The following is a 24082-nucleotide window of genomic DNA, read 5'->3' as shown; positions in this document are numbered from 1 at the left end:
TTAGTTTGCTAGAAAGTATTTAGATTTCTATAGATGTGAAATACATATATTTAAGTGACATTTCACCTAGATAATCCTAGGGTTAGTTTTTTGGGTTTAATACAAAATTGCAGTTACCTGGAACTTTATTTAAAAGAAATATAGCATGAGTTTAGCATATATTTTATATTGCATATAAAATAAAAAAGTATACTAGTTCTTCAAAAGTCTAAATTTTATTGCTTTTTATGTTACTCTCTAAAAATAAAAAGCATGAAGTGCTAAAAATCATCAAAAGTATAAATAATATGGACAATTATTTAATTTGATATGATTTATAAATATAGTAATTCAAAATTGTTTTTAATACAGGAAATAAATTCTTACATCTTATGTAAAATTCTAATGGCAAAGATTTATAACTAAAGAGTAAAAAGTTTTAGATAACTTCCCAAAAAGCAAGATAAGCAGTAGTGGGAGCCATAGTTTAAGTATCATGCATATAAGGGAGCAGAATCCAATGTCTGTCTCACTAATGCCTGTCTCTCTTTCCAATCCCTCCTACCTCTTTAAAATTCCAATCTATAGAAGCTTCCGGAAAATAGAAGCAAGTGGCTATGTTCCTAGTGGGAATTAGCTGCAGCATTTTCAATAGCTCAGACCACGCACTCGAGAAAATGCTGAGGGAGAACAGCAACGACAACAAAACTGAGCAGCACTGCTTCAGGTTATGTACTTCAGGACCATGCAGGATTGATGTGGATTTGGACTACTGTTAAAAGGCAAGATGCAGCTACTCTGAGTACCACGCCCCCACCCCCCCCTTTCCTTCCTGATCTCCACATTTCACTCTCTGGCAACAGCAGCTTTTGAGAAAACCAGGTAAACTGATGCCTCTAGAAGGAAAGGTAGTCTCCCTGATCTCCATCTTACTCTCCTCCTGTTCTCCCTTACCCAAAACTTGCATGACTTTGGAGTACTCTTGTTTACAATGACTACCCCAATTCTTGGACCAAGTCCAGGGTGGCAGTTGCTTATCCTGTTGTGGTTGCTGTTCACCCTCAGCATCTATCAGATCAGACCGGAAACAATCAAAAAGAAAATACACAGCAAAACAGGTAAGCTTTAAAAAAATATATGTATTTGACTATGTCCTGTCAATTATAATTATATTACAAACAGTTTGTGGGCAAGAATGTCTTTTAAATCAAACCCTATACAGAGTCTATATATATATATATGACATATGCTAAATAATGGATGACGATGACAATAAGCTCCTTTTAAAAAAAAAATTACAAAACCATAAACTGCTAAGCTATTCAGTAGACTCTGGGCTCAAAAAATAATGACTGACAAGACGAATAACATTCTACACTATTCTAATTTTTTTGTACTGGAAATAAAGTCATTACTGTATTTTTTTAAAAGATGGATCAATACCTAACTATTACAACTGGCATAGTGCTCAGTAATGCCTGATAAATGGCAGGAGATGAACAGAAGAACAATTCCACTTAGCTTTTAAGAAATGTTATTTATTTATATAATGGTTCCCACCTGCTCTTCGATCGTTCCTTTCAACATCAATACAAAATACAGGAATTCTTTCCTTTTTCTCCTTCCTGTCAGTAGAGGAGGGATCATCAAAAAAGTCCACATATGGGATACTTATTTTCCACGCAGCAAGATTTCGGGGTGTACTGGGGGTGCTAACAGCCTCTACTGGAGAGTCATCTTCCATTACAACAATACCTTCTTCAATCTACAAGAAAAATGAAGGTGATATTAACATGACTTGGTTCAATTAAAACTACAGCTTACAACTATAAAGAAAAGTGTTGTTTTTTAAGGAACATAGTTAATAATACTGAAATGAGTGCTGTATCCTCCAAAATCATTCCCTTTCAAGGCTACATGCTTATCCCAATTACACTGTCTTTGCACAAGCAACTTTAGTACTCTTCTTCTGGAATTGCCTTTCAGGCTGAAGCAAATTCTTTCAATTAATCTCCCACATGCAGATTTGAGTTTTATAAACCACCAAAAAATTTCATGCCATCTGTAAAGAATGTGAAGGCAAAAATGAAGTACGGCTACAGCATGAGACTGATTTTGGTGGGTAAATCATGGGCTGATTCTGAAAGTAAATCTAGAAGAATTTCAAAAATGTTTTAAGCAATGGTAACATCTCTGGAAAAATCGTATAGCTTCACAAGGTAACTAACATCAAAGTCAACTATTGTGTTATTACATAAGTTGTGGATATGTCTGTTTAACACACACACACACACACACACACACACACACACTTTAGAGTTATTCCACATAAACTCAAGGAGTTTTTTTTTTACAAATGGAGTCTGAAATATCTGCACACAATAGAAACAAATCAGCTACTTTTCCTGCTTTTCCTTTATATAGTCCCTTCTAGAGTCACTGTTAAGTCAGAATGACTGATAATCAAAGTGTTATTTTGCATCTACTGGTATGAAATCCCACTGCCTCTATAAATTCATCTCTGACTTCAGTCCAAAGTGATCAATCATTTGTTCCACTCAATTCTGATAGCACTCATAATCTGTACCACTTACTAGGCATGTACCATAAAATGCCATGGTAATTCACAACTTCATATGCAATTGTCTTTTCTGCCCTTTGCATACTAAAATGTGATGTTTGCTGGTGCTTAATTTGATAAAAAAAAGAAAAAATTTAAACTAAATTCTATCAAATTAGCTCCAAAAACTTAGGATAGTAAATACATAACTGTACTACTGAAGTGCTAAAGTCAAGGCTTAATTAGCTATGCACTGAGAAGGAAACATTTTTTTTTTCTTAAGAATCATCCATTGGTAAGAGAAAGAAAATAACCAGCTTCCCTGCTGGCCAGCAGCCAAACCTTTAGGGAACCCTTCCATAATTTGAGGTCCATTGCAATGAATAATATTGGAGCCAAAGACAGTAAGCAATGAGAAATGCTACCGATTAAATTTAAGAAATATTTAAGAGTTTACTACGCAAAAGACACTGTTATAGGAACTGAGAATACGAAGATAAAAAAGAACACTGCCTCGCCATCAAAGAGGCTGCAATTTAATAGGAAAGGTGTAACATGGACATAAAAGACTCCTCAAAAAAGTTGAGTACAGTGTTGGGAGTATTAAAGAAAAATATTAATACTGTACAAAGGGGCAGCTAGGTGGAGCACTGACCCTGGAGTCAGGAGGACCTGAGTTCAAATCCAGCCTCAGACACTTGACACACTTACTAGCTTGGGCAAGTCACTTAACCCCAATTGCTTTGCCTTCCCCCCTCCAAAAAGAAAAAAAGATACCGTATGCAGTGATTTAAGAACGAGTCTATCAGAAACAATTTTCATTAACTTAACATTATTCTAGATCCAAGCATTTCTAGCTTAGAAGAAGAAATGGTCAAACTGGCATAGTCCATTTCCTCCCCCATCTAAGTCCTTGGACATCTTTCTAATACAAAACAATTTAGGGAAATATTTAGAGGAATCTTGAAGGAGAAAAATGATAACGTTAAAATATAATGTGGGGGCTAACATTCCAGAACCATAGTTACCAAAATCAGTCACTTTATCTTCAACTAGAACTACACAATTCCCTTAACCTTCAAAGGTTTCCTCCTCTAGCTCAATATTGTAATCCATTCTAAAAAAGAAGGTGCTTCCCTCAAGTGGGTCAAAGGGCATCAGGGAAGGCAATGATCTTAACTAGACAAGTATTGTTTCTCTTTCTCTATTTTAGCCTTTATTCCGAACCTTTTACATGTTTTCCTAAGATGAGAATGGTTGGGGCAGCTAGGTGGCACAGTGAGCAGAGCACAGGCCCTGAAGTCAGGAGGACCTGAGTTCAAATCCAGCCTCAGACACTTGACACACTTACTAGCTTGGGCAAGTCACTTAACCCCAATTGCCCTGCCTTACCCCCTCCAAAAAAAAAAATCAAAAAAAAAAAAAGATGAGAAGAGTTTTAGGATGGAGAAAATACTATTCCTTAATATTTTCAGTTGAACTAAAAAGGAGATTTTTAATATGCCTCTGGAGGTACATTCCTTAGAGTTATGATCCTGAAAAATGTGACTTTGGTGCCAGTATGGCATTTACAGGCCTTGAAGGATGATGTTTTCCTGGACTCTAGAAAAGAATAGCATGGTACAATATGATGTTTGTTTTTTGGAGTTTTCTCTCCCAACAATGTCCAGTTTTTCCAACTTCTCCTAAAGGGTCAAGGCTTGGTTTTCATAATTTCTTACTAAAGGAGGCAGTGGGAAATAATTAATAACAATAGATAACATTTATATAGAGCTTTAAAGTTCACAAATCACTTCTGAAATATTTCATCTTATCCTTACAACAATCCTAGGAGATACACAGGTGCTGTTATACCCATTTTAAGGGTAAAGAAACTGAAACAGAAAAAGGTTAAGTGACTTGCTCATGGTCACACAGGTAGTAAGTGTCTAAGGTGGGATCTGAACTGAGGTCTACCTGACTACAGATCCAACACTCTATCCACTGTGCACCTAAGTTTCAATATCAGGTCCTAAAAATTTAATTTTTATGTTTCTGAAACTTGTCCCCAAGAAATTCTGATGTGAATGCAGTATGAGCCACATGTTATTTGTGTGGAGGTGTTGACTCCAATCCAAAACATGGCATTAACTGGCAGGGAAAAAATGAAGTCCTGTATGAATACAAAAAGTTACTAAAAGTCTGATAGTAAAGGAATGTTCTGAGAAGAAACAAACGCTTGCAGAACAGCCTTAACTCTCTTTTGTGATGAGAGGCAAACCGTTTTTGATTACATTTGTTTGGATGTCTTATTTAATCTGCTAGAAAAGTAGACACTCAGAGTTGTAAGGGATTTCAGAAACTATCTAATTCATCGTTTGTTAGTTTTGGTTTGCTAACCCTGAATACTAAGTGCAATGCCTTGTATATACTAGATATTCAATGTTTACTGAATTGATTTTAATTAGGCAAGACACCTATTATTCTCTAGATAACAAGGCACTAAAAACAAGCTCCACAATTAATGCAATTCCAAAAACTTTTTTATGTTTTTAGCTTTCAAGAGGAGGCATCCCTGCCTGAGAACACTCTCTAAGACATCCCCAACAACTGGATATTTATCATCCAGTAAGAAGGAACTCATCTGCTCAAGAGAAACCAATCCATTTTGGGATATCCCTTATTATCAGGAAGTTTCCCTTACATGGAGCTTAAATTTGTTCCTCTGTAATTCTACATCATGCAGGTACTGCCCTCTTGAGCCAAATATCACAAGTTTAATCCCTCTTTGCTATGACTGCCCTTCAAAAACTTGAGGACAGCTACCCTAGACTTTCTATTCCCTTCATTTCTCCTCCTCCAAGTAAAAAATTCCTAAGCCCTTCAACCGATCCTTGTAAAACATGACCCCAAAGGTTCTTCACCATTCCAATCACCCCTCTTTGGACACTATCCAGATCAGTAATGTCCTTCATTAAATGTAGAGGGCAGAACTGAATACAGTAATTGAAATGGTAGCCCATTCTATTGTGAACTCCCCGAAAACAGGAAATACCATTTATTTTTACATCTCTCACTGTATAACACAGCATATATACTACAAATGTAATAAACATTTATTGAATGAATGGTGATCAAACTGTTTTTAAGGCTTTAGTACATTTCTGAATGCAAGTAGAAGTTGCTAGTTTCAAAATAGCCATTTAGATAGTCAAAAGAAGACTCTTTGGAAACTTTCTACTTCCAATAATTCAAGCAAGCACAAAATATATTGTGGTTCTTTAAGAATATTCTATAATATGTACTTTTCATCAATTCACATTGGACTTCCCCTCAACTGGAATGAAGTTTCATTGTTAACTTAATTCTATTATTAAAAACTGTTCTTTATTTATGCTATGTAACAAAAAATAGTAAAATTTACTGATTTGGCTTATGATGAAATTATTTGCACCTGAGAAAAATGACTGCTAAAAACAGAATGAGTTACATAGCAAGCTGTTCTGTTTTTGAAGTTGGAATAGGAGTATATGAAATCATGTTGGAATAAGGATATATTTTAATTACTCATAGAAACAATGCCCTCCCTTTTGAAAACAACAACAAAAAAAAGTTTCTGGAGTCATATTAACCGTCAGGTTTGTTCTTTAATATCTTGTCACCTAGAAAACTGTAGATAATTGTTTTCTGCCTTAGTAACAGAAGTAAAATCAATACAAGAGGCATTTGTTGAGCATTTAGTACAGACATAGCACTGTGCTTGGTATTCAGTTAGGAAAGCAAAAACAACTAGCAAAATGCTAATAATTAAAGAAAAAACTATGGAATAAGAGATGTAAGGGTGAGAAAAAAATAGTTGTAAATTTAGATTTATCTACTGTAGCAAAACAAAAATCAGATACATATCTATTAATTCAAGAAAATACACTCACAAAATCATCCTCGCCTTCAGTTAAACCATAATTAGGTAGCATAGCTCCCTCCATTGTAGTACTCTTGAATACTCCTTTGATTTTGCTGCCTATTTTGCTAATCCCAAATGATTCTCCTCTTTTCTGGGTGCTCCTGAATAAGCAAAAATACATTAAACAGAAAGCAAACAACAGTATTACTTTATAATTTGATTAAATGACATGTAACAAAAGGCAAATAATTTTTAAAAACATGTCAACTATAGGTATGACCATCATGATTTGAAAACAATGTCAGAGCTTAATTCTTAAAATCTTAGAAGCTAAAAGTTGCACAGAATATGTTACATAGGAAAGTTATTAGATATCTAAAAAGAAAAACATGACAAGAAAAATACTAATAACTATTTATGATATACATAACAACAACTTCAAAATGTTAATTTAAAGGCTAATATTCAGAAGATCAGAGCCTCCTTGTGATATTCTGTTCATACAGCAACATAAATTAAAATAGATATAATACTCCACTAAAACCAAATATGCAGAATAATATGCAATAGTTTTTCTAACTACAGAATGATGAAGCAAATCACCAACACTTTGACCTTATCAATATTTAATGGTCACATAAACTTAAACGATAGGAAAGAATTCTGTCAATTTATTTTAACAATTAACAAATGCTAACACAATATTCAAACATTTAAAATCTTCTAAATATTCAAAGAGACATAATGTAGGAGACGGATCTTATTTTATATCCACATATCAGAAATAAAAAAAAATGTCCAAAGGAATGGTTAGAGGATAAAAGCTAACAAAACAGCATTCAGCAAAAAAGCTTGAATATAAGGGTTTGCAAACTTTAAAAAAAAAGATGTAGCCCCAAAGCAGCAAAAAAGTAAGCATAAAAGCAACTATTTGCCTCCAGCTATTCATTATTGTTGCATTTCAGCATCCATAAACATACATTTTAGCCAGCTCCTAAACTCATGCTTACCATGTATTACTGCCCTTACAGCAGAACCCCAAACAAAAAGCCATATTTTGATTTGGGAAATATGTATTTATACATAATTATATGCCAATATTGAAGCCCTCTAATAACAAAATGCCAAATAATTTACTGTACTAATATAAATATATTGACAATAAATGATTCATGATTTCAAAAACTGTAGGTATTATGTGACTACATACATTTCACATACAGATTTTGAAATTAGAACATTTATTTTCTATTAGAAACAAATGGAATTACAGATACTCTATAAGTAAAAAAGGGTACAAATTTGATAGTTTTATGGGAAATATCAAAGTAAGAAGTCCCAAGTTCTAATTCTAGTTCACTCTGAATGGTTTTAAGACTCTAGAATATCATAGGCAAGACACTGTTTCTACATCATAAATAGGAATGCTATTTCCGAAAGAATTTGAGATTTTCTAAATAAAACGCTTATTAAAAATGGTGATATTATACTTTGAGGTTTGCATAATTCTGTACTATATAAGAATCAACCATCGCCTTTCTTGCAATGACATCCAATAACACAAAAATTAAGTCATATCAATGAACTTAAATTTAAAATATCAACTTTTTTCTGGGTCCCTGGGTCCTACGTGGAGGAGAAATAAATGAAATAAAAGCAAATAAATAAAATCAAGGAATCAAAAATCTATGATCCAATTTATCTGAAAGAATGTAATTTATTAACTATATGCAATATGCTATTTCCTAAAACGATAACTAAAATAAGATGGTTCATTTAAAAATGAAATTCCCAATTAACTGATGTAAAGGCAGCAGCACAGTAGTATCTTTCTTGTCATTTGGAGCAAGGTGCAGTTTGTGGCATTAAACAGGCAACATATTTTTTTAAATTACATGCTGGCTCAAAACTTACCGAAAATCATCCAAACTTAGGCTACCTCTGCAATAACAGACATGTGAAATCATACATGGAAAGGTGAGAAGGAAAGTCTGGAAATAAGCAAGCTCCAATTCAAAAACTAAGAAAGTTTAAAAAATTAATCAGGGATATAATACTGATATTTGTAGAGGAAAAAATCCTTAGGAATAATGTCACAAAATCAATAGGAACACATGGTAACATGGCTAGATGAAGTAGGTCCGGACCTATCAGCTTTAGGTTTTCACAAAGAAAAATTTTTGAAAATTTATTATACTTGGAATCGCTCTGAATTAATTATTAATTTTACTCCAATTTAGGGACATAAGTTGTATGATACATTGACAGCTGAGAAGAAACTGGAACATTTTTTAAAAATCTACATCATTTAGCTTCAACATTTATTAAGTACCTACTCTGGCAGAGGTATTTTCCAATTCCTGGAAAATTCACTACATGTTCATTTATCCTGCTAAGTGTATTGTGTAAGACATGAACCATTTCAAATCTATTTAGTGGTCCAGGTAAAATGCAGAATTTATCAACATTCTCTATACAGGATTTGGTTCTCAATTTGTTCCTTTTATAAAAAGACTGCCTAAGTAATTTCATTTGTAATCCACCATGTGGGCTTAAAATTGTAAGGTAATTGTTTGTGTTTGTGTGTGTGTGTATGCATATATATATGATATATATACACATGTTTATATATAAATTAGGTATAAATATAAATATAAAATTATATGGTAAACTTATTCAGTATAAGGTAAGCAATTCAATTCATGAAGTAAACAAGCTCTTCTCTCCCTGTGACATTCTTTTGATTATTCTTTGTGTATTCAATTTCAACTCAGGTGGTATATGGGGAAAGGGAGAAAAATCGGTTCATTTTTATGACTGAAAAGCACCCTGTAAAAATATTTATTAGGGAACAAGATTACCAACAATGACAAAAATTAGATTTACTGTGGTTATCCACAGTTTCCAACAGGTTGGGTAATCAAGAGCTCAAATATTAATCTGAGGTTTAACTAGCTAAGCACTTCTATCGTTTTGTTCTTTTGTTGGGTCTTTAGAGTTTTGAAGTGATTAAGTGCCCTATGGTACCATAATTCAGCATCTAAACTGTTTTAGCCCACTCATGTTGCAAGGCCATCTGTGTACTCAATATTTATCAGTCTAATTAAGAGGCTCATAGTGCCAACACTCAATGATTATCTTTTATAACAATAACTAGCCAGTGAAATTGTCCAGTACGCATACCTGTTGAATTTTGAATTTCGTGTTGGTGACTCTGCTCCTCTTAAAAGCTGTCTGAAATACTGAAAAGGGAAAGGAGAAGGAAAGAGAAAACAATAAGCATTGATATGGAATCTCCTACGTGCCAGGCACTGTGCTTAAGCACTTTTTTGCCAATAATGTAATTTGATCCTCCCGATAGCCTGCGAGGTAGGTGCTACTATTACTCCCATTTTACATTTGAGGTGACTGAAGCAAACAGAGGTTAACAGAGGGTGACGCAGCTAGCAAGTGTTTGAGGTGGAATTCTAATGAAGGCAGAACTGAGGCGGAGTCTTTCTGACTCCAGGCCCAACGCTCTATCCACTACACCATTCTTTGATATTACTTCATATTTACTTTAAATCAATGCTTTTCACCTCCCAATAAGCTTATCTATATCAGACAAATTGAAAATCCTTCACAAAAATCCTATTCCTATGAAATGAGAGCTAGTTCTCACCAGTGAAATGAGATGATCTTGGGCTTTCAAGAATTATACCAAAAGAAAACAAGCACAAACAGGTTCTACAGAACTAGAAAGACCTCAAGGGTAGACCTTTCAATGCACTGTATTTGTCATCAAAGGCTCAACCTATCTTAAGATATTTGGACAATGGGTGATGAATTTTTGGCCATGGAAAACAAAAATCAACACCAGTTTATAACACGAAATTATTTGCAAAACATGACAGAAGAGGAGGGAGGAGGGCAGAAGATTATACGTTATACCACTGTATAAAAGAGCAAAAAGTGGTTAAGTCCTCAGAGGACCTGGTATGAGGTATCAGATGAATCCGAGAAAACCTGAAGATGAAGCCTCCAGTTTCCCTAGAGATTTCTAAATCAGATGTAATGGACGATTTGGAGCCCTAACGTCCAGAGAAACAATTACTTTACTAAAAACATACTCAGTGACTTCAAGGTAAACGTAACCCACAATAAGACAAAAGCAGCCCATCAAGGGTGCTCGCACGGGGTCTCAGAAACTCCCCCTTCAAGCCATAGTGTGGCCCTTAATATAATAATCACTGTGTGAAGGGGCAACAGCTAGGTTTTAGGTCATCCTTGTTGTCGTTCACTTCTCAGTTCTGTCTCTTTGTGACCCCTTTTGGAGTTTTCTTGGCAGAGAACTAGAGTGGTTTGCCATTTCCTTCTCCAGTTCATTCTACAGATGAGGAAACTGAGGCAGAGAGGGTTAAGTGACCTGTACTGGGTCATAAAGCTAAGAAGTGTCTGAGGCCAGATTTGAACCCAGGTCTTCCTAACTTCAGGCCCAGCACTCTATCCACTGCACCACCTAGCAGCCCCTTCAAGCCATCTACCTTGGGACAAAATAAACTTAATCATAGGTCTGTCCCACAATATCCATGCTAACAACTGCCCTGGTTGACTGAGTGGTGCTAAAAGACTCAAGCTGCCCAAGGTCTACTAGTGTCATGGCCCACAGCAATCCATACCCTCAGAAGCAATCCACCCCTTGACCCTGGTACCAATAACCAGGGCAACCAGATCAAAAACATCAGGTACAAAGCATGATTCCTTCCCCCATTCCCCAAACCTCATGGTAAAGAAGAAGGGGACTTCTCAAATCAAAAACAAAGGTTTACCATACACTTTTCTGGACTGCTGCCTTACTCAACAGACCAGTAAGCAGTACTAATTATATCCCTGGCCACCCAGGTTGCAAGGGTGAGGTAGGGAGGAATGGACCACTATAGGCTAGAGCAGGGGTGGAGAATCTGCAGCCTCGAGGCCACATGTGGCCTTCTAGGTCCTTGGGTGTGGCCTTTTGACTAAGTCCAAGTTTTACAGAACAAATTCTTTTATTAAGCAGATTTGTTCTGTGAAGTTTGGAGGATCATATCTGAGGACCTAGAGGGTCACATGTGGCCTCAAGGCCGCAGGTTCCCCACCCCTGGGCTAGAGGCTTGAGTCAACTCTCAAACCTTCAGGCTGACCTGATATGGAATGTGCAAAGCTCTTCAAGGACACCAGCGGACAGACAAAATGGGAACCATTTGCCAGTACTGCTAGAGTCTTGTCAATGACAATAGTGGAACTTCCACATGAGGCATCAACCTCATTTCACTCAGTGAAAAATGTGCACTAGTATTTAAGAAGACGATTCAGGAAGAACACTTGAAAGTGACCAAATATGTGTAGAAGAAATCTGAAATGAAAGTAACACCATTATAAAGGCACTGAGGGACATAGGACTACAGATCTAGAGCTAGACATGACCTCAGAGAACCCATACTAGAAGTTCAGGACGTGTAAAGTCCCACTGCCTCTTTCCCCCCTCTTCCTTCCTTTGTGACTCCCTCCCCTGGCAACCCATCTAGGACAGCCAGGAAACAGAAAGGCCCATCACCAGGTAGGTGCCCTTCCACCATTTCTTTATTCCTAACTCCAGGCTTCCCAGAATCTTTCTGGGCTGCTGGGCTATATACACATTATGGATCATTCTATTCCTTCTGGTGAAATGGAAGCTTATCAGACCTTACCACCTTCCTGTCACTGTGTCATAAGCTCTTCCATAGCTGACAAGTGGTTGTGCCCAATATCTTCCAGATCTCTAGATGCTAATAATGTAACTAACCTAAGGACCCCTGGGCCTCACAATTCAACTGGCTGGTGTACCCTTAAGACTTCTGGGCTTTTCTATTTGGCCTGATACTAACTTTGTTTTATGTATTCTCTCCCTGAATTAGAGTATGATCTCCTTGAGATGGGAGAATTGTCTCAATTTTTCTATTTTAGTACTTAATGCAATAGGACAACAAGGTGGCAGAATGTCAGGCCTGGAGTCAGGAAGACCTCAGACATTTAACCCTATTTGCCTCAGTTTCCTCATTTGTAAAATAAGCTGAAGAAAATGACAAACCAATCCAGGATCTTTGTTAAGAAACCCCAAATGGGGTCACAAACAGTCAGAAGAGACTTAAAACAACTCAACAACAACTTAACACAATACCTGGCACATAGTAGACACTTAATGTTATTTCATTCATTCAACTAGTATGACTCTCATTTTGCAGAAGAGGAAACTGAGGCCCGGAGAAGCTAAGCAACTTCTCCAAGCTCATACTAATAGTAAATGGCAGTCAAATTTCCACTTACGGCTTAGGACTCTTAGCTTAGTATTCTTTCCACTGCACCATACTACCTTCCTAAGATTCTAAATCTAAAAGAATAGAAAATAATATCAATAGCAATTTCTCTCTCTCTCTCTCTCTCACACACACACACACACACACACACAAACACACCCCACTAACACTGACCAATATCAGAAACTCCTGATCCACAGATATACTTTCTCACTGACATAAAAATCACCTACAAGCAAAACTTCAGAGAAAAACAAAGCTTGGGCATAAACTCAATGGAAATTCCTGGAAGGGATGAAGCAGGCGTTAATGAAAACTTAAAAGTGTTTTTATAAATGGAGAGCACTGGAGGAAAAAATTGGAAAAGAAATGAGAAATACACAAGGTAAATTGGAAAGGGAATAAACAGCTTGGCACAAACTCTAAAAAACTAGAATGGTCCAAATAGGAACCAATGACTCCATGAGGCAACAACAAATATTAAAACAAAGACAAAAGACTGGGGGAAAAAAAACAGAAGAAAATCTAAGATATTTCAAAGCAGTAAAAATTTATTTGGAAAACAGAATGAGGAAAAAAAATTTTAAGAATCACAGAACTTTCTGAATGCCAACACCAAAAAAAGGGGCTACACATCCTATTTCAAGAAATATTAAAAGAAATTTACCCAGATCTCTTAGAACCATATGGCAAAGTAGAAGAAAAAAAGGAACCCACCAATCAGGTACTGAAAAAAATCCTCAAATGAAAACTTCCGGGAACATCATAGCCAAAATCTACTTTCCAAGTCAAAGAAGAAATACAAGGAGCTAGAAAGAAAGAATTCAAGTACCAAGGAGCCATAGTTGGGATCACCCATGATTTAACAACCACCCACATAAAGAAGCAGAGAACTTGGGATACAATATTACAGAAGGGAGAAGATAATGTGTTATAGCCAAGAATAAATCCAGAAAAACTGAGAATCATGCTACAGAGGGGAAAAAATGGACTTTTAATGAAAAAGACAACAGAAGAGCATTCAAGATAAAAAGGCCAGAGCTGTAGAGAAACTCTGAAGTTTAAACGCAGAAGGAAAGAGAAACATAAAAAGGTAAACATGAATGAACAATGATAAAGAACAAAAGACAAAATTGCTGTCATTAAAATATGGAGAGATGACACATGTATCCCCTCTGAACCCTATCATCAGGATTCACAGAAGGAATCCAATTAGACAAAGCTAAAAAGTGTTCTGTTATATCTTGATGATCTTAAGGAGGAAGGGATGGGGTTACAGCTAACACTTGAACTTCACCTCATTTGAATTGGTAAAAAGGAGTATGCATACACACTCATAGACATAGCTGAGTACAGAAATGCATTTTACTAAACAAGGAAATAGGAAGAAGGGGCAGGAAATGGGAGAAGAAGAGAGGAAATTAGAAGAAAGGCAGATTAAGGGAGGGATTATTTTTAAACAAAGAAACTCTAAGGATATATAAAAATATTTATAGCTTTTTTTGAGGTGGCAAAGTATGGGAATATGAAAAGATGCCTATAAATTAAAGAATGGATGAACAAGTTATGGTATATAAAGGTAATGGAACATGATTGTACTGAACTCTTATCAGCACATTGACCAACCACAATTCCAGCAGATTAATGATGTAATGTGCTACACACTTCCCTGATGGAAAGATGAAGAACTCAGAAAGAATAAATGAGACATTCAGAATGAGACAAATTTTTTTTTGGATATGCCAATGTGGAAAATTGCTTGGACTGAGAAAATTGCTTGGACTGCCTATAAAGGGTTTAGTTTTCCTTGTATTCTCAATTGGGGTGAGAGATGCGTGGAAGGGTAGGAATGCAGATTGGCGCTTATTAAAACAAGTAAAATATGCATTTTTTTAAAAGATGAAGAAAATAAGATGTGTGAAGGAGATGATAGTGCCTGTGGAGAACAGTCCCATAAAAATAAGGGCAAAGGTCCAAACAAGTATCTACAAGATATGATAGTCATATCAGAGTAAGATAACTATTTGCAGAAAAATAAAAATCTAACCTAATATAATTTTCACAATACTATCCCTTTGTGCTCTGAAATTCTATAACTCCTGAAAGGCATTTACAATAACAACAGTTTCCCAGACTTTGCTATGCTACACGGTCATCTACAAAAAACACGCAAAATCAGGTGAAATTAATGTTTCAGTCCCATCTTAGCTGACCATAAGCAAACAGATCTGGACTTAAAATTTTTAACACCATTTGCCATTAACTACCAATGTCTGCTAATAATCTCATTTGGGGAAAAAAATTAATATGCTTTCTTTTTGTACCTTTTTATAGTCAATGTGTAATGCTATTAACAGGCTAGTCTTAAAAAATTCACTTCCTCATATTTTCTCTTACATAACAACATCTCCTCTATATTTCTCTACCAACCTCGCATACGGTTGCATACAAATAGTGGTTGGATAACTGAATGCTAGGGCCAGTAAACTTTTTATTAAAATGGCCTCTACACCAAGTTTACTTCCAACTTACCTCATCACTGTGACAGAACATAGGAGTAAATACATTCTCTAGAAGAGAAAGAACATGCTCATATGCTTCAAATAAGCATCTCATAGTTTGAAGTTTCACAACATCTATATAGACGCCATCAGCAACTAGAAAAAAAATAGAAAAATAAATGTAGAATAGTACAAAATGTACTTATTTCTTAAGTCCATGATGATGAAAGACAACACGAAAATACTACAAGCTACACGTTATACAAATAACATTGTTTTATGCTTCAACAAGCCAAGTCAGTCAATAAGAAATTTGTGAAATGCTTACTATGTGCCAGGTATACTATGGGTTTTCTAAGTGATGGGGATACCAGAAAAGGCTAAAAAGAAAAAACCAATCCAAAAGTGTTCCTGCCTTAAAGTAATGTATATTCTAATGAAGGAGACAACATGTAAATAACTAAGTACACAGAAGATATATGGAGGGAAGCAAAGGTAATTTGAAAAAGGAAGACTGAACGAAAGAGGACAGGCCCCCTGCACAAAGTGGGAAATAAGTTGAATTTTGGAGGATATCAGGGAAATTAAGGAGTGGATATGAGAAGACAGACAATTCCAGACATGGGGGACATGCCAGTGCAAAGGCACAGAGAAGGAGATGGAATGCTGTGTTCAAGGAGCAGCAAGGAGGCCAGTGTCTCTGACTCAAAGAATATGCAGAGGACAGTAAGATACAAGAAGACTGAAAAGTAGGAAGGGGCCCTGAAGAGCCTTACATGTCAAACAGAGGACTTTGTATTTGTTCTCAGAGATAATAAGGAGCCACTGGAGCTCACTGAGCTGGGGGGTGACATGGTCAAACCCATGTTTTAGAAAAAACATAGCCTGGCAGCTGAGTGGAGGATATACTGGAGTGGGAAATGGCTTGAGGCAGGGAGCCCAGGTAGAAGGCTATTTCAGTAGTCCAGATGAGCGGTAACGAGGGCCTTAAAAAGAACTGTGGCTACATGAATGAAAATAAGATAATATATATGAATGATGCTATATAGAAATGGAAAGATGTGACAAAGGATTGTACACTGGGGGTAAGAGAGACTGAGGAATTGAGGATAACACGGAGGTTCTGAGCCTAGGTGACTAGTAAGATGATCCCCAGTAAAAGCAAAATTTGGAAACTTGGAGGTTTGGAGAAGAAAGATAATGAGTTCTGTTTCAGATATGTTGAGTTCGAGATGCTTATGAGACATTCAATTTGAGATGTCCAAGAGGCAGATGGAAACGAGTAACTACAGCTCAGGGGAGGGACTAGGGCTAGATATTTAGATCTGGGAGTTATCTGCATAGAGATGCTAATTGAACAAAAGAGATCTAGTGAGATCCCCAAAACAACAGTATAGAGGAAAAAAAAAAACAAAGGAAGGGAAGCCCCAGGACAGAGCCTCTGGGGACACCAATGGTTAGTGCAAATGCCCTGGATGAAGAACCAGAAATGGGGATAGAAGAAGCAATGGGGCAAATAGGAAGTGAATCAGGAGGGATCAATGCCAAAAATGTCTAGAGAGTATGCTGAATATGCTGAAAAGAGGTCAAGGAGGATTAAAATGGAGAAAATCACATTAAATATGGCAATGAAGGGACTGTGAAAACTATAGAGAACAGTTTCAGTTAAATGATAAAGTTGGAAGCCAAACTGCAGAGTGTCTACAGAAAAGAGAGGAGAGGATGTATAAGAACTCACTGCAAAGTGCTTTCTCAAGGTTAGCCTTTAAAGGGAGAAGAGATATAGGAAGATAGCTAGTGGATTGATGGATCAAATGAAGGTTTTTACAGAAATTTAAATATATATTTAGTTTATAGAAAGAGTAACGTATAGGAGAAGAGCTGGGCCCTAGTCTCAGCTCCAGATGGAACTAACCAAGCTAATTTTATATTATTTCTTACTCAGTTTCTTAATAGGTTAAATACTGTAGACATCATATCTACCAAAAGGGATGAGGGTGTGAAAAAACCCTGACAATTACAAAACCCTATACATTGTCATCACCCAAGACTTACTTCTTTGAATCTCTTCCACAATAAAAGGATCAAATCTAATTTTGTCAATACTTTCATCCAAACAATAGGTTTTATATATTTTCTTCACCTCTTCATGAAGGGACATCATTTCATCATTCGATAACTCTGGTCTCAAAATTCTGTCATTGAATTCCTCTGGTATATTAGGAAAAGGCAGAGAAAAAAGGAATCACCTTATTTAACAAATAACATTTCTTAAGCACATTACATGAAAGTCTTAACTATGACTAGTGATCTGATTTTGACTTTGTCTATATAATGGCAAAACACCTGAATGGAGACCCAAAATACAGCTGACCCCAAATATCTCGTATGCTTGATAACAATCGTCCAAATATTTATGAAGTAGTATGAATTGTACAGTTTTGCACACACAATTTAAATGGCATGCTGAAAAAACACCAGCCTAACACTTTTCTCAAAGAATATAAAGTACGGTTTCTTCAAAATATTGTCAATTGGGCAGCTAGGTGGTACACTGGATAGTGTGTCAGGCTGGAGTCAAGAAGACTCATCTTCCTGAGTTAAAATCTGGCCTCAGATGCTTACTAACTGTGTGACTCTGGACAAGCCACTAAACACTGTTTGCCTCAGTTTCCTCATCTGTAAAGTGAGCTGGAGAAGGAAATGGCAAACCACTCCAGTATCTTTGCCAAGAAAACCCCAACCGGGTCACAAAGAGTTGGACACGACTAAAATGACTGAATGGCAACAAGCAAGCAAGAAATTAACTTAAATTACAAATGGCAATTTTTAAAAGCCAGTTTCTTATTTCCAAATAAACTTGCAAAAACCATTACACAACTTAAAAGGGAGTAGGATCTTCTCAACACTGAATCAAAGTTTCTCAAATGGCCTTTGTGAGAACTAGTGGAGTTATAGACAGGGTAGAAAAAAGGATAATGGTTAAAGAGCAATGACAAAACACCAAATAACAGTTCGGGATATTTCTGTTCTTTTAACTAAAGAAGAGGTATTCTTATCTCTTCTGGGCAGGAAATGCAAGTACACAAGACCAATCCCACTAGTGACAGCCATGAGAGCTTTGACCTTCTACATTTCTGACTTCAGTCAGTTTGCTCCTCTTGACAAAATCTGGTGGCCCTTGCTCCCAGGGGCTCATCATATTAATGCTAAACTTAGCACAGACACCCAACTGAGATGGCCCACAGCACCTCAGAATATTCAAGATCAAGAGATCCACGAGCCTCAACCTCCCTAGTAGGTGGGATTCCATGGGTGCACTACCTTGATCAGCTAAATAACTGAATGTTATGTTGTAACAGAATGTGAAAACAAGCTACACGTAAAATCCTGGTAACGAAAAAAAAATCCTGGTAACAAAAATTAGATCACAACAAAACTTTGTAATGAAAACTGCCATCATTCAGCCAATGGTCTACTTTTTAAAATGAGCATAAGCGTACTAAATAATTATGAACAAAGGATTTTGTTGTAATAAAATAAGCAAAGCACTATTAACCAACTGGTTCAGGATGTAACAAACTCCTCTAGCACAAAACTGCTTTTCTCTAATCCTCATCCATATAAAAATCATTTGTGATACAGCAAGAAAAAAAAGTCTTTAAAGTAATTTTCCAAATGTTGCCTAATGCTGCTTTATCTTTTCCCTGTAATACAGCCCATTATTAATAACAGTTTATCCAGAGGATCAAAGTCTTTTGGAGCTTCAAATAAACTTCAAGCTAGTTCAACCTCTTTAAGTTTACAAACGAAGAAATGAGGACAGAAAGGTTCGGTGCTTTACTGAAGACCATACAGATTAAACAAGCTGGGAGGTGAACTGAGCTCCAGTGGAAGAAATCAAAGACAGAATCCAAATCCCAATTCTAAGGCCAACTCTCTTTCCTATACCAGTCCACATTTTATACCACTAAGGACCATATATTTTAAAATCTCACTGAAAATTATATTTATGGCTCTCTGCTATACTCCTTCAATTAACACATCCCCGTTAACAAATGAGCCAGAACATTGCTATTTTCCTTGAGGAAATCAAAGGAAAGGTTAATGTTGTTGGACAGAGTGAAAGAAAGTACCCTAGGACCAAATTATTCTGTAAAAGAAAAGCTTGCCAAGGTAAAATTACCCAAAACTCCATTATTTTGTAATCTTAGACGTATATTGCACCTATGCATATATACTTACTATATTGAAAATTTTGATGTAATGAGTTTTGGGTTATTTTTTTATTCCTAATGAGATCTAGTCATAGCCAGTTACAAAGCCAAATCTCAATCTGGGGAATAGCAGTGTACACTTCCAAAGAAGTGGCGAGTGATGTAGCAATGGACATTTACAATAACGTTTCAGCACAACAGAAGAAAAGTTGGGTACCTCTGCAACAAGATATGGCCTGGACATTCAAAGACAATTTTTTTAAGTTAGAAATCATATTCAGTAAGCACAAAGGTAAGCCTCACCCACAGTCAGACAAAACTGTAACACATGCACTGCTCCTTCTTGTTTCAGAAAATTCATGAAGCGAAACAAAAGATCTTGCTGTTCTCTAATCTCCTTCAATTCTAACTTCAGTACCTTGAAACAAGGTGTAAGACAGTCAAATACTGAACAAATACTTTGTAATTTTTCTTTAAATTAAAACCAATAAAATAATATGGCATAAATTGTACTTTTTCCACTTACAGAAGGTTTTTTATTTCTAGGCTCTGCAAATTTCTGCAAGAAAGGAACCAAAGAGGAAGCAGGTTCTGTTGCTTTTTCAGGCTATTAAGAAAAAGAGAATGAAGTAATTCAATAATATTCCTATTCCATTTGGTTGATATGAAACAAAATGCAATACAATTTGAAACGCTTTCTAAAATGGTCAATACTCACTGGACTGTCATCTATGAAGATGATAAGTAAATGATTCACAGTATCCTAATGGGAAAGAATAAACACAGGTTGCCATGACAAAAGAAACAAGCTGAAAATAATTCCTTCACTGTATTCTGCCCAGAATTCTGGAAGACTTCTCAAATTATGAAAGCTCCTATGTTAATCCAATGGAAATGAGACAGTGGCAAAACATTTGCAGTGATGAGCCACAAAGGGACAATTTCCTACACAGCTACAGTACAGGTCTCTCATTCTTTGCAGAAGATGTGCAAAAAATGTTACTCTGACACAGAGAATAAAACTTTTTATACAGTTTTAGTGCTTCAATCTTACTGGATCAGCTAGGAAATCCAAAGAAGGAAGAAAAACAGAACCAGACAGGATCTCTCTTATAAGTAAAGTCAGGGATCTGGAGGAAAAAAAAAAAGGAACAGTTACATAATTACAACACAATTTGAGACCACAATTTTCTAGAAATGAAAATGTAATAGAAAATAATTTCCATAGTAAGAAACAGGTATTAAAAAAGTACTTTCTACCTACAAAATCTCATTACAAAGACAAATTGCAGAATCTCCCATGTAGATTCTTAAGAAAAGGTAGATAGTGATCTCTCTGGGATGTTTTAAAGACCATCCTGCCAGGACATAGGGAGATAAACCAGATGACCTTTTACAGTGCTTCACAGCTCTAGTAACAAAATGCCTACAGAGTTGCTTAAAGTGTTTCTGTCTATTTGATTCACTAACCTGAATTTTCTAAAAAGAAATAATGAAAAATGATTATTCATTTCAATTAATAGCTTTATCTTGATTTCTTAAGGTTCAATGATACCAATAATAAAGCAAATACCACTCAGATCTAACACCTAAATTGGTATCTTAGGACCTGATGGTTTAAAAAAAAAAAAAAAAAACTAAAAAATGTTCATAGTTTAGGCCAATCTCTACTAACAGTCTATGATTACCCTGATCAGGAATAGCAATATACATTGTGGCAGGGCACATAAATACTGTTACAAAAACTTCCAAAATATTTATACCTGCAGTCTGTTGCTTTAGGGGGCAAAATATAAGGGAAAAGTAATTCAGTAAGTTTCCTCAAATAATGTAACTCATCTCTTCGACTTCTCAAAGCCACATGAAGTTCTGGCCCATATTCTTCTAAAGTAGCTTGTTGTAAAAATTCTGCATTTTTCACTATAAAGAGAGATAAAAATCAATATTAGGTTAAGCAACCTTAGCAGTTCCCTGACAAATAAAAACTACTCGAATACAAAAATCTCAAGTTTTGATTCCACAGTATTTTAATCCTTCAAACTCTAAATATGCAGCATGCTATCAACTAAGTATTTCACATAAAGATCAAGAAAAATGTATCAATTAAAGTGAAATCCGATCATCTCTGGTGTAAAAATATTTACAACAAATGCTAAGTAACTTAAGAATTTCTAAGATCACAAATATAGTCAGATAATTTGATTTATCTTCCCAAGGTTTGAAACAGATGACAGAACTGTTGTTGGTTTACTTTCAGCAACTGTACCACAGAGAAGTTAAGATCAATCACCAATAAAAATTAACTGGAAATAAAATAGATACCTGTCGAGGAATGGTCAAATAGTGAACATGAATGTAATGAACTTTTGGTATACTACAGGAAATGATAAATAGAGAAAAATTCAGAGAAGCATGGGAAGACATATGAATTAAAGAGAAATGAAGTAAACAGAACTAGGAAAACAAAATATACAATGACAACAATGTAAAAAGAACAGAGAAACACAGGCTAATAGACTGTAATGATAATGACCAGAGGAGACCTTGGAGAAGAGTTAAGAAAAGCCATCCTCTTTCCGTTTTTGCAGAGCTGGGCAACTGATATGATACACTACAATTACTGTTAGTCTGAGTTGACATGCTCATTAGTTTTGCTAAACAGCTTTTTTTTCCTTTCTTCTTACAAATGATGGTAGATGGGGAGGAGAGATATACTTTTAAATGAGGGTGATATAGAAACAAAAGATGTCAATAAAATTTGTTTAAAGCAATATCTAAAATTAATCAACCAAGTTTTTAAAACAGATACTTTAATGTTAACAGGCAACTAATTGCATACCATCTAAAATGAAATTTAATTCCAGTATTTCCAAGAAGGAAATTAGGTTATTGACTTCCAAAATCTAAAAATGGCTACAAAAGTATATGAAATAAGAGTTTCCAAAAAACAAATACAAGTTAATAGTAGCTATGTGAAAAAATCATTAATAATAAGGAAAATGTAAATTAAAACAACACTGGGTATCTCTGATAAAGGCCTCATTTCTAAAATATATAGAGAACTGAGTAAATTTTATAACTGAGTAAAATTTATAAGAATATAAGTCATTCCCTAATTGATAAATGGTCAAAGGATATGAACAGGCAGTTTTCAGATGAAGAAATTAAAGCTATCTACAGTTATATGAAAAAATGCCCCAACTCTGAAGTACCATATTATACCTATCAGACTGGCTAACATGACAAAGCAGGAAAATGATAAATGCCAGAGAAGATGTGGGAAAATTGGAACACTAATGCATTGTTGGTGGAGTTGTGAACTGATCCAACCATTCTGAGAGCAACTTGGAACTATACCCAAAGGGCTATCATACTGTGCATACCCTTTGACCTAGCAATACCACTTCTAAGTCTGTATCCCAAAGAGATTATACGAATGGGAAATGGACTCACACGTACATAAATATTTATAGCATCTCTTTTAATGGTAGCAAAGAACTGGATATTGAGGTGATGCCCATCAGCTGAGGAATGGCTGAACAAGCTGTGCTACATGAATGTAATGGAATAGCATTGTGCTATAAGAAATGATGAGCAGGCAGACTTCAGAAAAACCCGGAAAGACCTGAATGCTGAGTGAAGTGAGCAGAACTAGGAGAACATTGTACACAGCCACAATGTGCAATGACTAACTCTGATAGACTTATCTCTTCTTAGCAATGCAAGCATGTACTGTTAATGGAATGGGAAGATCTTTCCCATCCATTAATAAGCCTGTGTGACCTGCTTGGGTCACATGGAGCCTGAGTCACATGAGCATGAGTGAGTCACATGGAGCCCATGGTGGGAGAAGCCTGCCAAATGGGTGGAGCAGGAGGTTGGAGTGAGTTGGAGCTTGGAGAGAGAGGAGGCAGAGCATGAGTAAGAGAGGGAGAGATTTTGCTTCAGGGAGTTTGTCTGTGGGGAAGCTTGATGGAGGAAAGGCCTGGGGTTGGTGCTGCCCTCTGCATTGATAATGTGTATAAATTTCTGCTTTGCTATGAGGCATATGACTTTCTGGTGTTTGAATAAATGTTTTGGTTTTGCGTTCCATGGAGAGAGTCTGCTATATCTTTCCATTCAAACCTGGGAATTCACCTGCATATTCACAGCACCCACTGTGGGTATGGCATTGGTGATAGAAAGCATCCAAGACAACTCCAAAGGACTCATGATGGAAAATGCTGTCCACATCCAGAGAAAGAACTATGGAGTCTAAATACAGAGTGAAGGAGACTACTGCTCTCTCTTTTTCTGTTTCTTTCTTCTATCTCTTGGTTTCTCCCGTTGGTTGTAATTCTTCTTTACAACCCAACTAATGTGAAAATAGGTGCAACATGAATATATATGTAGGGCTTATATCAAATTATGCACCATCTTGGGCGGGGTGGGGGGAGAGAAAATTTGAAACTTAAAATATTATAGAAGTGAATGTTGAAAACTAAAAGTAAATGATTTTTTTTTTAAGGAAAAAAGGAAAAAAATACAACATGGAGGTTTTACTTCACATCCAGCAAATTTTCAAAAGATGAAAATTGTCAGTGTTGGAGTGACTATGGAAGTTATACACACTAAAACATTACTGGTAAAGC

General features: G+C 35.9%; 1 protein-coding gene across 5 annotated transcripts in view; it reads right to left on the bottom strand.

Moving 5' to 3' along the window:
• SNX14 (sorting nexin 14) overlaps nucleotides 1-24082 on the bottom strand; it is a 111859-nt gene that overhangs the window by 48240 nt on the left and 39537 nt on the right. For 3 of the 5 annotated variants that reach the window (XM_036766474.1, XM_036766475.1, XM_036766472.1), the window contains 11 exons: nucleotides 21215-21371; nucleotides 20506-20581; nucleotides 20170-20214; nucleotides 19978-20058; nucleotides 19755-19869; nucleotides 17290-17445; nucleotides 15266-15390; nucleotides 9606-9664; nucleotides 8337-8363; nucleotides 6451-6583; nucleotides 1540-1744 (listed from right to left, as the gene is read on the bottom strand). In XM_036766474.1, the coding sequence (XP_036622369.1) occupies nucleotides 1540-1744; nucleotides 6451-6583; nucleotides 8337-8363; nucleotides 9606-9664; nucleotides 15266-15390; nucleotides 17290-17445; nucleotides 19755-19869; nucleotides 19978-20058; nucleotides 20170-20214; nucleotides 20506-20581; nucleotides 21215-21371 (1179 nt within the window). The remainder of the gene's footprint in view (nucleotides 1-1539; nucleotides 1745-6450; nucleotides 6584-8336; nucleotides 8364-9605; nucleotides 9665-15265; nucleotides 15391-17289; nucleotides 17446-19754; nucleotides 19870-19977; nucleotides 20059-20169; nucleotides 20215-20505; nucleotides 20582-21214; nucleotides 21372-24082) is intronic. The other 2 variants (XM_036766476.1, XM_036766473.1) reach the window with 1 other exon arrangement.

The sequence above is a fragment of the Trichosurus vulpecula genome, chromosome 7, assembly GCF_011100635.1.
Source record: "Trichosurus vulpecula isolate mTriVul1 chromosome 7, mTriVul1.pri, whole genome shotgun sequence".
Taxonomy (NCBI): Eukaryota; Metazoa; Chordata; class Mammalia; order Diprotodontia; family Phalangeridae; genus Trichosurus; species Trichosurus vulpecula.
Note: the sequence above shows the minus strand (reverse complement) of the source record. Positions and strands in the feature narration are given on the sequence as shown.